At 43.4% G+C, this 12,796-nt stretch overlaps 1 protein-coding gene across 2 annotated transcripts in view; it reads left to right on the forward strand.

The window, feature by feature from the left end:
• The first annotated feature begins 2,276 nt into the window (after positions 1 to 2,276).
• The window catches only part of LOC121863034, a 67,530-nt gene continuing 57,010 nt past the window's right edge, over positions 2,277 to 12,796 (forward strand). For both annotated transcript variants that reach the window (XM_042361492.1, XM_042361491.1), the window contains exon 1: positions 2,277 to 2,716. In XM_042361492.1, coding sequence (XP_042217426.1) covers positions 2,671 to 2,716 — 46 coding nt within the window. In that variant the 5' untranslated portion in view covers positions 2,277 to 2,670. The remainder of the gene's footprint in view (positions 2,717 to 12,796) is intronic.

Here is a 12,796-nt window from a genome sequence, read left to right on the forward strand (position 1 = left end):
GGGCCCCGATCCAGGTGAATTTTTAATAGTTTATTTATTGTTATGATACAAGAGGTTTGAGGACTCCACACACACATGCTTTCCACCTCTCCTGTACACACATAGGCTCCAGAGAGTATCGTGCCGTGCGTGAACACTCATTAAGCAGCTTGTTAGGACTCGTAGACGAAATTGTAAAATGTGTTTGTGTTGAACGTCCAGGTACTGATGCCAGGAACAATGCCACACCTGTAGATGCTCCCACAACACCAAGAGAATGCCAGGAACAATGCCACACCTGTAGATGCTCCCACAACACCAAGAGAATGCCAGGAACAATGCCACACCTGTAGATGCTCCCACAACACCAAGAGAATGCCAGGAACAGTGCCATATATGTTATTTCTCTCCTAGGAACACCATAATGCCAAGAAGAATGCCGTCTCACAGCCCCAGCATAAGGGAGATGGCAGGGACGCAGATATAAACACACATTCATATATACACGAGACACTTTACGAGGAGAGTAAACTAGATATGTGGCCCTGACGTGTTGTTGCTGCTGCTGCTGCTGCTCTCTCACATACCAGACACATACTGTACACCCACCAAGCACATACACACGCCCAGACAGACATACTGACACACATGCAGGCCCAGACAGACATACACCACACATATACACACACACACACACACACACGGCTTGTGATTTTGCTATTGAAAGTTAGGATGAAAGCTTGAGATGAAAGGGGTGACTGTGAGAGGTAAAGTCAGCCCTGGAACTCACAGCGCCTGGCGAACAAATTACTGGGCTTATATTTTCATCACAACACTAGAGACTTCAAAGCTTGTTAGGTTGGGAGACAGACAGACAGACAGACAGACAGACAGGGATAAAGACAGACAGACAGACAGACAGACAGACAGACAGACAGACAGACAGGCAGGCAGACAGACAGACAGACAACAGACAGACAGGGGAGAAGAAAGAAAGACAGACAGACAGACAGACAGGAGAAAAAAAAACAGACAGACAGAGAGAAAGAAAGACAGACAGCCAGACAGACAGACAGACAGACAGACAGACAAAAGAGAAAAGAAAGACAGACAGACAGACAGACAGACAGACAGACAGACAGACAGACAGACAGACAGACAGACAGACAGATAGATAGACAGACAGACAGGCAGACGGGGAGACAGTCAGACAAACAGACAGACAGACAGGGAGACAGACAGACAGTCAGACAGACAGACAGACAGAGAGACAGAGGAAGCAGCCCTATGCATGTGTATGCTCGTGTGTACAAAATTATGCATGAGTGTGTACATGTACTGTACGTGCTGTGGGGAAGTGAGAGAAAATCCGATAATGAAAAGTAGATAGAGAGAAGAGAGAATAAAAGAGGAGATGGATAAGTGAAAGAAGAAGAAAATAAAGAGATGGGAGAGAGAGAGAGAAGAATGGAGAGAAAGAGGAGAAGAAGAAGAACAACAACAACAACAGTAATAACAACGAAACGAAGAACAACAACAACAATAAGACGAAGAACAACAAGAACAACAACAACAACAACAACAATAAGACGAAGAAGAAGAACAACAACAACAACAACAATAAGACGAAGAAGAAGAAGAACAACAACAACAACAATAACATTAAGACAAAGAATTAAAATATAATGAACGTAAAAATAGTAAAAGTCTTAGTAAAAATAAGAGCAGTGGAAATATGAGTAATTAGAAAGTGAAAGGAAAGTGAGTCAAAGTTAGATTGGTGAATATGACGTCAAATTGAAAGTACAGAGAGTGTAAGGAGAGGAAAGGATAAAGACAGGAAATGTGAGAGAGAAAAATAAGAGGAAAGAGGAAAAATGAGAAACTTGAGAGAAGAGAGAAAGAAAGAGGAGGAGAAAGACGTAAAAATAAGAGGGAAGAAAGGGGAGGAGAGGGATAAAAGATGAGAGGGAAGAAAGGGGAGGAGTGGGAAGGAAGAGGAAGAGGGAAGGAAGAGGAAGAGGGAAGGAAGAGGAAGAGGGAAGGAAGAGGAGAAGGGTGTGGGTGAGTGTACGTGTCTGAGTGTATGTTTAACCCTGTGTAACAAGTGCCACTCAAGGGAAACATGATGACACTTAACAACTTGGTAATGACTGTTGGTGATTGTAACCTAACCTAACCTAACCTAACGTCAATTATCCCTATTTAGCGTAACACAACACACATAATTGGGTCAGGAGCGGTGGTGGTGGTGATAAAGGTGGCGGTGGTGGTGGCGGCGCGGTAGAAGGCAGCAGTGAGCCAGCAGCCACCACACTGCCCTCACAGTCGGAGTTGTGACACGGGCCAGTGCGGCTCTGTTCCTCACGTCTCTCTCTGCTCTTGAGCTTACCCGTACGCCCCTCCACGCCCTCACTGCTCTGGGCAATACTCCTTGGAGCTCTGGATATACGTAGAAGAAGCAGTAGCTCTCCCGCCACGTCAGGATTTACCTATGGGAGAGGGAGGGGCCAGGGTGCTCGTGTAGTAGGTGTTCCTCCCCTATATAACAAGAGGCAGTACTTGAATGTAGTGTTCGGGGTGGGCGGTGTGACGGAGACATGGTTAACGGGCGGGTGTGAGCTGCCCCTATCACCGCGTGCTAGTGTGGGTGGTGCAGCGGTAAAGCACCACGACACCACGACGACAACGATGCGGTCAACGGTGACACCCAATCTTTGGAATGCCGTGGCACTAGGTAAGCCGAACCCCCACGAAACTAATTATATTCTGGGAGCCAATTGTCCAGGTGTTGGTCAGGTGTCGTGAATCTTGTACAGTTCCTCATAGGTATAAATTTGATCACTTCTCTCGGTATCTCTTTATTACCAAAATTTATTCGATATTTTTGGTATCTTAATTTCTTGGTTTATTTATTATTTTTAATTTCGTAAAGTAATATTGCCACGAAGATTTGTTTTAATAGAAAATAAATGTTTTAACCCTTTAAGAATGATGGTTTAACCCCTTTGAGGACGATGTTTAACCCTTTGAGGACAATGTTTAACCCTTTGAGGACGATGTTTAACCCTTTGAGGTCATGTTTAACCCTTTGAGGACGATGTTTAACCCTTTGAGGTCATGTTTAACCCTTTGAGGACAATGTTTAACCCTTTGAGGACGAAATAAACCCTTTGAGGACGATACGATAAACCTTTCAGTACGATACTTTAATCCCTTAGGTACGATAGTTTGTTTACACTAAAATTAATAGTTGTGACGTATTTCTTATCGTCACTATTTTATGAGTCGATTATTCGAACAATATTCCTAACCTATCCTTTTCTTCTTATTATTCTCTTCTTTATCTACCCTTCCTCCTATCCCTATTCTCTCTATTATCTTCACTTCCCCTTCTTCCTCTTCCCCACTTCCTTACTCTTTCATTCTTCCTTTCTCCTTCAATTCCTTGCTTCTCCCTTTTCCTTCCTTCTGTCTCTCCTTCCTTCACCCTCATTCCTTCCCTCTGTCACCCTATCTCTTTCCCTTCTTCTTTGGTATTTACTTTATTCTCGTTTCTAGTTATTCCTTCACTCCATACTCTCCCTCACTCCACACTCCCCTCACTCTACACTCCCTTCACTCCACACTCCCCTCACTCCACACTCCCCTCCTCCCTCCCCTCCTCCTCACTCCCTTCCTCCACACACTCCCCTCACTTCACACTCCCCTCACTCTACACTCCCCTCACTTCACACTCCCCTCACTTCACACTCCCCTCACTTCACACTCCCCTCACTCTACACTCCCCTCACTTCACACTCCCCTCACTTCACACTCCCCTCACTTCACACTCCCCTCACTCCTCACTCCCCTCACTCCCCTTAATGTATACGACTGTAGGTAGATAATGAGGCAGTGGTTAATGACTCCAGGTGAACGACAGGTGGTTAATGACTCCAGGTGAACAGGTAGATGGACCAATCAAAACACCCACAGGTAGATGGACCAATCAAAACACCCACATGTAAATGGACCAATCAAAACACCCAGATGTAAATGGACCAATCAAAACACCCACAGATAGATGGACCAATCAAAACACCCACAGGTAGATGGACCAATCAAAACACCCACAAGTAAATGGACCAATCAAAACCGAGGTAGATATTAATGCCCCAGTAAGGGTTATGAGGCAAGAATTGTGTTCCTGTCAGCCTCATGGACAAGCTTTAACCCGAGTCGGAGTTCACCACTTGCTTTGGTCTGCATAATGAAACAACTTGAGTCTACGTGGGAGGTTCTTCTCCATCGGCTCATACAGGCTCTTCCGAAATGACTTATTATCTTATATATCTCCTATTTACTCTTGATATACTAAAGGAACGAATAGTTTATAGATAAAACTTTAATTAATATTGAATGAATTATTTTTATTCATTAATTCCCGGAAATATTAGATAAAAACTGGAGTGGATGGAAGACATATATCTTCAAAAATCGTAGACTAACCGACGTAAACAAAAGATGATCAGTTTACAGTTTGCTTCCTCAATACAATTATAATAATAAATATTTATTTTGGGGATAATACGTATAATTTTTAGAGGAATTATAGACAAAAGGGAGAGGTACACAAATTAACTAGGTATTATAAATCCGTAAATAGCAGGGATTCATAGCTAATTACAAGGGTATTACTAGTGCTGCCACCTGGTGATGGATGGACCAACTGGCTGTGAGTTAAAGGTAGTCTCTCACTCCGATTCTGTTCTGTAAGTCGCTCTCGTCTGCCCCCCCCCCTCTCTCTCTCTCTCTCTTTCGTTTTCTGTGCATTCTCTAACTCTCTCTCTCTTTTCTCTGCCCACTCTCTAGCTCTCTCCCACTCCCAAACTCTCTCTCTCTCTCTCTCTCTCTCTCTCTCTCTCTCTCTCTCTCTCTCTCAGATACGTGAATCATCTGTAACAGCTAAATCAAACAAGTTGTGATTATCTAACAAACTTTCGGACCTGTCGTTGGTGTCCTTCCAATGATGACACGGGAGAGAGGAGGGGAGAGGGAGGGGAGAGAAAGAGAGAGAGAGAGAGACATACAAATCAGATTCCCACAGGTACATTGACAGGTGTGACTCATTAGATTCTGACAGGTGTGGTTGTAACCCATCATTCAGGTGAAGATTAGACACCCCAGTCCATTTCAACTGAAGATTAAGCACCCTAAGGCTAACCTAACCTAACCAAACCTAACCTAACCTAAGGCTAACCTAACCTAACCTAACCTAACCTAAGGCTAACCTACCATAACCTAACCTAATCTAGGGTGTCTAATCTTCAGGATATCCGTGAAATTGTTCCTATATTTTCTATATACATTATTATACTAACTCTGTACACGACATAAATATCTCTCAATTATTACATTATTATATATATCTTCTTATAGACGTAGTTAGTGGCCCAAGGAAAACACGAGAACGCTTTCGTCAGTATCTCGACCACGCGCTAAATCCAACTCACTATTTTTACTACCAACACGACCTGATCTCTCACGGTGGAATAGGAATTGTGTTTCTTGCCAAGGTATTTCATTCCCTCGTACGTGTGTGTTTTTACTCCCGGTTCAGACACACCTCCACCATCCATCCAGCTTATCGGTAGTACTACCCTCTCTAAAGTTACTCACTTTCAGTATCTCGGCTCCCACCTGTCCACCGCCACGGACATCAATGAAGAGAGTCAGCATCTGATGAGATGTGCATCTCAAGCCTTCAGCTGTAGGGAGCTGAAATTATCTACAAAGTTGCACGTATATCGAGCAGTGGTTCTCCCCTGGACTGGCCATGTTACCCGCATGGACGACAGTAGACTGTCAAAGCAGCTACTTTACAGTCACCTAACGAATAGTAAACGTAACGCTGGCGGGCAACTGAAAAGGTATAAGGATAGTCTTAAGACAAACCTGAATAAGTGCCAAATCGACCCCCACACCTGGGAGACGATTACTCCACACCATAACGCTTGGAGGAGCACCACACGAGAAGGTGTCAATACTTTCGAGTTAGCCCGACTGCATACCGAGGCAGACAAGCGCCAACGCAGGAAAGACGCTGCCACCACCCCTCCCGCACTAGATGTAGCCCTCCATGTGTGCAACATCTGTGGACGGCCCTGCCGGTCCCGTATCGGCCGCTTTAGTCACCTCAAAACTCACCAACGAAGGTGACATCCTTAATAACTCATATCATTGTATCACAGCTGGATGATCGTCATACTCGATTCAGAGTGACAGCAAAGTAGTAGTAGTAGAGTGAGTGAGTGTGTGTGTGTGTGTGTGTGTGTGTGTGTGTGTGTGTGTGTGTGTGTAAGAACTCATGTATATTAAAATATCTATAACTTAGACATGATCCGCTCTCGTATGGCTTCAAGCACCTTATTCCACCTTCCATCTAACCTAACCTGACCTAACCTAACCTAACCTAACTTAACCTGCCCACCTATCTACCCTATTCATTATTGACTAAAATTATCCACCTATCCACCTAGCCTCTCTATCCATCAACGACCCACATCAGGTAGGCAGGGAGGATGCGGATAGGAGGATAGGAAAGGAGGAAGGTTAGAAGGACATCAAGATTCGAGGAAGTAGGAGGGAGAGGCAGGTCCTATGAGACACACACTGCTCTTCCTGGCTATTGACATCCCGTGTTTACTCTCTCTAATGCTGCTGAAGACCTCTCTCTCTCTCTCTCTCTCTCTCTCCTGTCAGTAATGAAATATAACCTGTTTGTACTAGACTTGTCAATGTGTTTAATAATACCTCGTTACTTTCTCTAACAATCTTGGGAAGTGTTTACGTGTTGTGAGGAACAGGTGAAGGAGGGGGTGGGGGAGTGGATGAAGGAGGGGGGGATGAGGTAGAGGGTGATGGAGACTTAATTGACTATAACTGTACTGTATCTAGTGGCTTGTGTGTGTGTGTGTGTGTAACTACCTATCTCCCACATCACTACATGTCAACAAACTCCCAAAACAGCTTCACGAGAGACGACCAGAGACTGAGATAATGTTTAGAACTAACCCCGAACGTTTACTCAGCGCTAATGGCTAATATTAGCGGCTTTTACACCATTCATTTCAGTAAACATTATACCAGAGCTTACATCTCGTTTTCATTATAGAGATTAAGTATATTGAGATGTAATTTAATGACCGTTACTTGATTTTTTTATATTTAGGAGTTTGTTATACGTATATGCCTATAATTACATACGCGTATCAGAAGAGTGGGTGTTAACTGTGCGCTATAATGAGGTAGTGTGTTTGTGAATGCATAATGTGTTGGTTCTTGCTTACTCTGATTTCTCCTCTTCTCTCTCTCTCTCTCTCTCTCTCTTTCTTCTTCGGTTTTCTCCTCTTCATCTGTCTCTCCTCTCCTTCTCTCCTCTCCTCTATCTTTTCCTTCCCCATCTCTCTCTCTCTCTCTTCTCTCCCTACCTCTGTCTCTTATGTCCCTCTCTCCTTTCCTCCCTCTCCTTTTCCAACTCTCCTCTTCCTTCCTCCTTTCACCCCCCACCCGACCTTCAACTCGTCATCTCACTCCAAACTTTCATTTTTTTTATTTCTCTTGTGTTACAACTTTGGAGGGATCGTGTTGAAAATTATGTTGGGGTTTTGGAGGTTGGAGCTGGCGGGGTTTTTTTTTAGGTTAGGACTGGGGAGATTTTTTTGGCAGGGGGAAAGCTAGGATTTTTTTTTCACGTAAATATTAGGGATTTTGGGGGATGTGGGAATTTTTTGGAAAGGTAGGGATTTTTTTTTTTTTTGGTAATGACTAAGGAACTATTTGGAGGCTTGTGGTTGGTGGGGGGTTATATTTTGAAGGTTAAAGCTGTGGAAATTCTAGAGGTATATAAGGATTAGGGATAAGTATTTCAAGGTTAAAGCTGGGGAAGTCTTGGGAGGTCAAGGCTAGGGAAGTTTTGGAGGTAAGGACTGAGGGAGAATTTTGGAGGTAAGTGAGAGATTAATTTCACCAGGTAATTTATTCAGAAAACAAAACCTCCCTACATTAACCTACATTATCCCTCATTTACCATTACGTATCAATAACCACCACAAATTTTTTTAACCTCAGTAGAAAAAATTACAACCAGAATTTCACAAAAACGAAATTTGTTCTAATCTAACGTATACATTTCCTACGGTGTTGTTGTCATGTCCAGTGTAGCGAAACTTCAGACGACATTGTACGAGCGATTTTCTGAAATGTAATTAGCGGGATATTTCTGTGTCAGTGTCGGGGTCAGGAACAGGCCAACCCACACAACTGGCATTAGGGGTGTGTTTCGGAAAGCATTATAATATGTTAGTAGATCTAGTGAATTAATTATGCTCGTTAGATGATGCTGGATTTAAGGAGTTATAATTATACTGTTTGTGTAATGGTTTAGAGAATTAAATATACTTGTTACGTTGTGGTTTGAGCGAATTAATTATACTCTAATGTTCATAATTAACAGAAAAATACCCACAAAATAAGACTTATTAAAATAAAATAATCATATTAAAAAAGAAGAAAATATAACCCGGTATTATTGAAGTAAGGAGTCTTGTATTTCCACTTTATGTTCCAATAATTCTTCCCGCCAAAGATTTACTCTCAAGAATATCAAGCAACCTCCGCTCGACTCAGCATCCAACAGTATTTGCTACATATTCTTTATCATTTTCAGAGCGCATCGAGGTTTTACCAGCGTTCGATTCAGTACGTATAATACACAGGAATTTTCGCTACATTCGGTTATCCCACAATTTCTGCTGAATTTGTCTGGCCATTTCCGTCAAACTTAATCATTCAGCAATTTCCGCTAAACTCAAGCTTCCAGCACTGTCATTTAACCCCATTCAGCTGCTGCCGCTAAGGTTGTTATTTAGCCGTTTCCGCTAAGTTTACTATCTAACAGCTTCCGATAAATATACAATCCGGCATTTACCATTAAGATTATTATCCGGTCGCTCCATTGAACATCACTATCCGGCTGTTTCCGCTAAGTTTACAATCCGGGCAGTGTTAACTAATCCTAATCCCCGGCCTAATCTGCCACCTTTACTCCCTCGGCAGCTAAAAATAATCTCCAGTCACCGAATCAGTCAATTACTCAGAGCCAAACGGCCATCGTCAGTGTTTTTGAAGGTGTATCAAATAGGGTGTAGAGGGGTGTATGGTGGGTGTAGTATAGAGTGTATTGTAGTGAGTTAGAAAGAGAGGGAGAGATTAAGACAGACAGCTAGAGAGAGAGAGAGAGAGAGAGACAGAGAGAGACAGAGAGAGAGAGAGGGGGGGGTTGGAAATGACAGGAAGACCACGGAATTATACCTGACGACTATGACAGAGGGAGGAGGGGGACAGGTGGCTGACTGGGGTCTTAAGGAGGGAGGGGTGACAGGAGGGAGACTGAGGGAACTGGGGTCTTATATTGGGGGGACGAGGAGGAATGGGGTCTCAGAAGGGGGACAGGAGGGGAACTGGGGGTCTTAGATAAGAAGGGAGGAGACTGGGGTCTTGTAGAAGGGGGACAGGAGGGGAACTGGGGTCTTAAAGAGGGGAGAGGGGGGCAGGGGGGGTTATTGGGGTTAGCATCCTGGGACCACGACGGAAAGATCAGACAGTGTGTAAAAATAATGTGATATGTTTGCCAAGTTTTATCGCTGATCATTCTTGCCGACCCGACAGAGGGGAGATATTTTTCTCTCTACCTCTCTATCTATCTCTTCATCTCTTAATTTTATATCTCAAAGCTATTTATATATACTATCAACATATATATATCCTTAAGAAATAGATATATATCTTTGTAATTATGTAGAATTTATGTAAACAAGGAAGCGACGGCATCTAGCACACCTGGGGGATACGAGCCAAAAAGAATTAGTTAGGTTTGATTTTCTCAGGTCTCTCAAGTTGGGTCCGACACACACACACACACACACACACACACACACACACACACACACACACACACACCTCTTGGCTTTTAATTAATATTTTATTTTCACTAATATAGGATTTATTTATTTTGTATTTATTTATATCAAGGAATTTATCAGGTAGACCTTATTAATTAATTTGAATGATTTGCTATTATTTTGTGTATACACTTCCATACCTAACCTAACCTAACCTAACCTAACCTAACGTAACCTGACCTAACCCAACCCATCCTAACCTAACCTAACCTAACCTAACCTAACCTAAGCTAACTCTTTATCCAATCCTAAAAATATCTTAATCCATCCATAAAAAAATAACTTTAATCCAAACCTTAAAACCTCAAGGAAATTAAAACCCATAAACCAACCCATTAAACCCCTTAAGAGAATTTAAACCCCCTAATCCAACTTTAATAATAAACCCTTAAGGGGAATTAGAAACCCCTTTACTTAAACCTGAAACCCCTTTAAGATCAACGACCACACACAACACAGTCATCAAAATGGGTAATTAAGACCAGGTAAAGGAGGCAATCTGTTTACCTTTCCCTTTAAACTATGGCACTTTGTTTACCCGTGTGTGTGTGTGTGTGGTGGGTGTGTGTGGTGGGCGTGGGTGTGTGTGGTGGGCGTGGGTGTGTGTGGTGGGCGTGGGTGTGTGTGGTGGGCGTGTGTGTGTGGTGGGCGTGTGTGTGTGTGGGGTGTGTGGTGAGTGTCTTGGCTCAAGTAGGCGACATGGAGGCTGGCTGGCTGGCTCTTGACTGCCCTGTCTGGCTGTCCGGCTTTTGGTAGCTTGTTGGTTGACCGGCTGGCTGTGTGCTACTTGGCTAGATTTTTTGGCTACATGCTGATATTTGGCTACTTGGTGTGTGTGTGTGTGTGTGTGTGTGTGTTTATGTATGTGGGAAGGGGTGGAGGGGGCGGCACCTCTGCAATGCGTCGACTGTGGGGGTGAAGACAGCCGCATTCTGTGGGGGTCTGTGTCTCTAGTCATATCTATGCTCACTCATGCCCCCCACAGCGAGGATATGGGAGGAGTGGGAGTGTCCTAATGGGGTGTGATAATGGGGAGGAAACTGGTGCAAGGGAGTTGGAGGAGGAGGAGAGAGGAAACTGAAGTAGGTAGGCATGATTACCACCAACAAGGCACTGCTGGCTACCTACGTCAGTACCTCATCACTCAAGGGTCAGGGGAGATGTCTTGAGGGTGTGCGGGGAGCCTCTTCTCCTTATAGCGTGAGCACCGGGTCGGGAAAGAGGCACGTGTTGGGTAATTAATGCTCCCTGCCTCTCTCCCTGTCTTTCTCCCTGCCTCTCTCCCTGTCTCTCTCCTTGCCTCCCTCTCCCTGCCTCCCTCTCCCTGTCTCTCTCCCTACCTCTCTCCTTGCCTCCCTCTCCCTGCCTCTCTCTCCCTGCCTCTCTCCTTGCCTTTCTCCCTGCCTCCAGTGTTCCTTGATTCGTGCCGTTGAGTAATAATTTGTGTCATAAGCCAAATAATCACCCACACACCCCAGGCTTAAGTCTAGGTTCATTCTGGCAGCTTGTGAACTCATTATATAATTCAACTATACTTGACAGACTCTTAATTATATACCATGCAGTGGCTGACATACCTAGCAGTGGATTATATTTGGTCTATTGTGTTAAGTCAAGTCTCTATATAGCCTTGGTTATATTTGGTTTTACTTGGTGTATTAAAAACAAGTGAACTTCTTGAAACGTTTCATTGTTGATCCAGCAGAAGGTAACAGCATTGTATACCTGGTCTATTGATACCTGCCAACATCTGCGTTAATTACCTGCAACGGTGACAGGTGTGAGCGGCGGCCACACATGTTCCTCTCGTTCTTGTTTGGTTGGGTCACGAGAGGGAGCTAGGTGTGTGTGTGTGTGTGTGTCAGTTTATATTCATTAGCCCTCAACAAAAACTCCTATTATTAACAAAAGCAACACAGCTTCAAGATGATGTAAAGATTAAACATCCTAATATATTCCACCTGAAGATTAAAAATACCTCAATCTTCACCTGATCCCAGCCCCCAGGTGCGATAGTTTCAGTCGGGACACCTGGCACCATATTATCGTTTTCTTTAGCTAGTGTATACCTCTAGCTGATTTGTACTGGCGGACGTACGATACTTTGTTATCTTTCTAGTAAATACAAAACACAGTGAGGGATCAAATTGGTGCTATTGTCAAGGCTGCTCACCGAGGCGTCTCCTGGTTAGTGAAATGAAGATATATTTTTTTATAATATTTTTTTTTCCGTCACCATTAAACACAATCTTTTTACTGTGTGTTCCTAGAAGCGCTCCTCGTGCCAAGTGTGATGTAGAGAGGCTTGGACAACCAGACGCACTGACAGACAGACATATATGCTTTATAGTACGCATTTATATATGTAGCACAGTGTAATAGACCGACAATGGAGATTATATCAGATTTCAACCTAACCTAACCTAATCTAACCTAACTTAACCTAACCCAACATACTTATATAGGGATTAATGAAGGTTTAACTCTATACACAAATAATAATAGAAAATGGACCTTGAATCTGACGTAAAAGATCAACCATTAGTCTCTTCTACCTTAAAAATTTTAAGTGTTGACGGGTAACTACACTAAACACAAAAGCAATGGAGATTTGTCGCACCCCCAACTGATATCAAGGTCGTTTGGTTCGTTTTCTTTCTAATATACGTAAATGTTTGTGATAATGACTTGAGTCTCTTTAGGCATCAATATCTCTCCCTCTTGGCTCGATGCCGCTTCTCTCAACGCCCGTGGTCTTGTCAGTGGTGTCATGACTCGCGTTTATGACAGGGACAAAAACAGTGGTGCTCGCC

The sequence above is a fragment of the Homarus americanus genome, unplaced genomic scaffold (genome assembly GCF_018991925.1).
Source record: "Homarus americanus isolate GMGI-L3 unplaced genomic scaffold, GMGI_Hamer_2.0 scaffold54679, whole genome shotgun sequence".
In the NCBI taxonomy this organism is placed as follows: Eukaryota; Metazoa; Arthropoda; class Malacostraca; order Decapoda; family Nephropidae; genus Homarus; species Homarus americanus.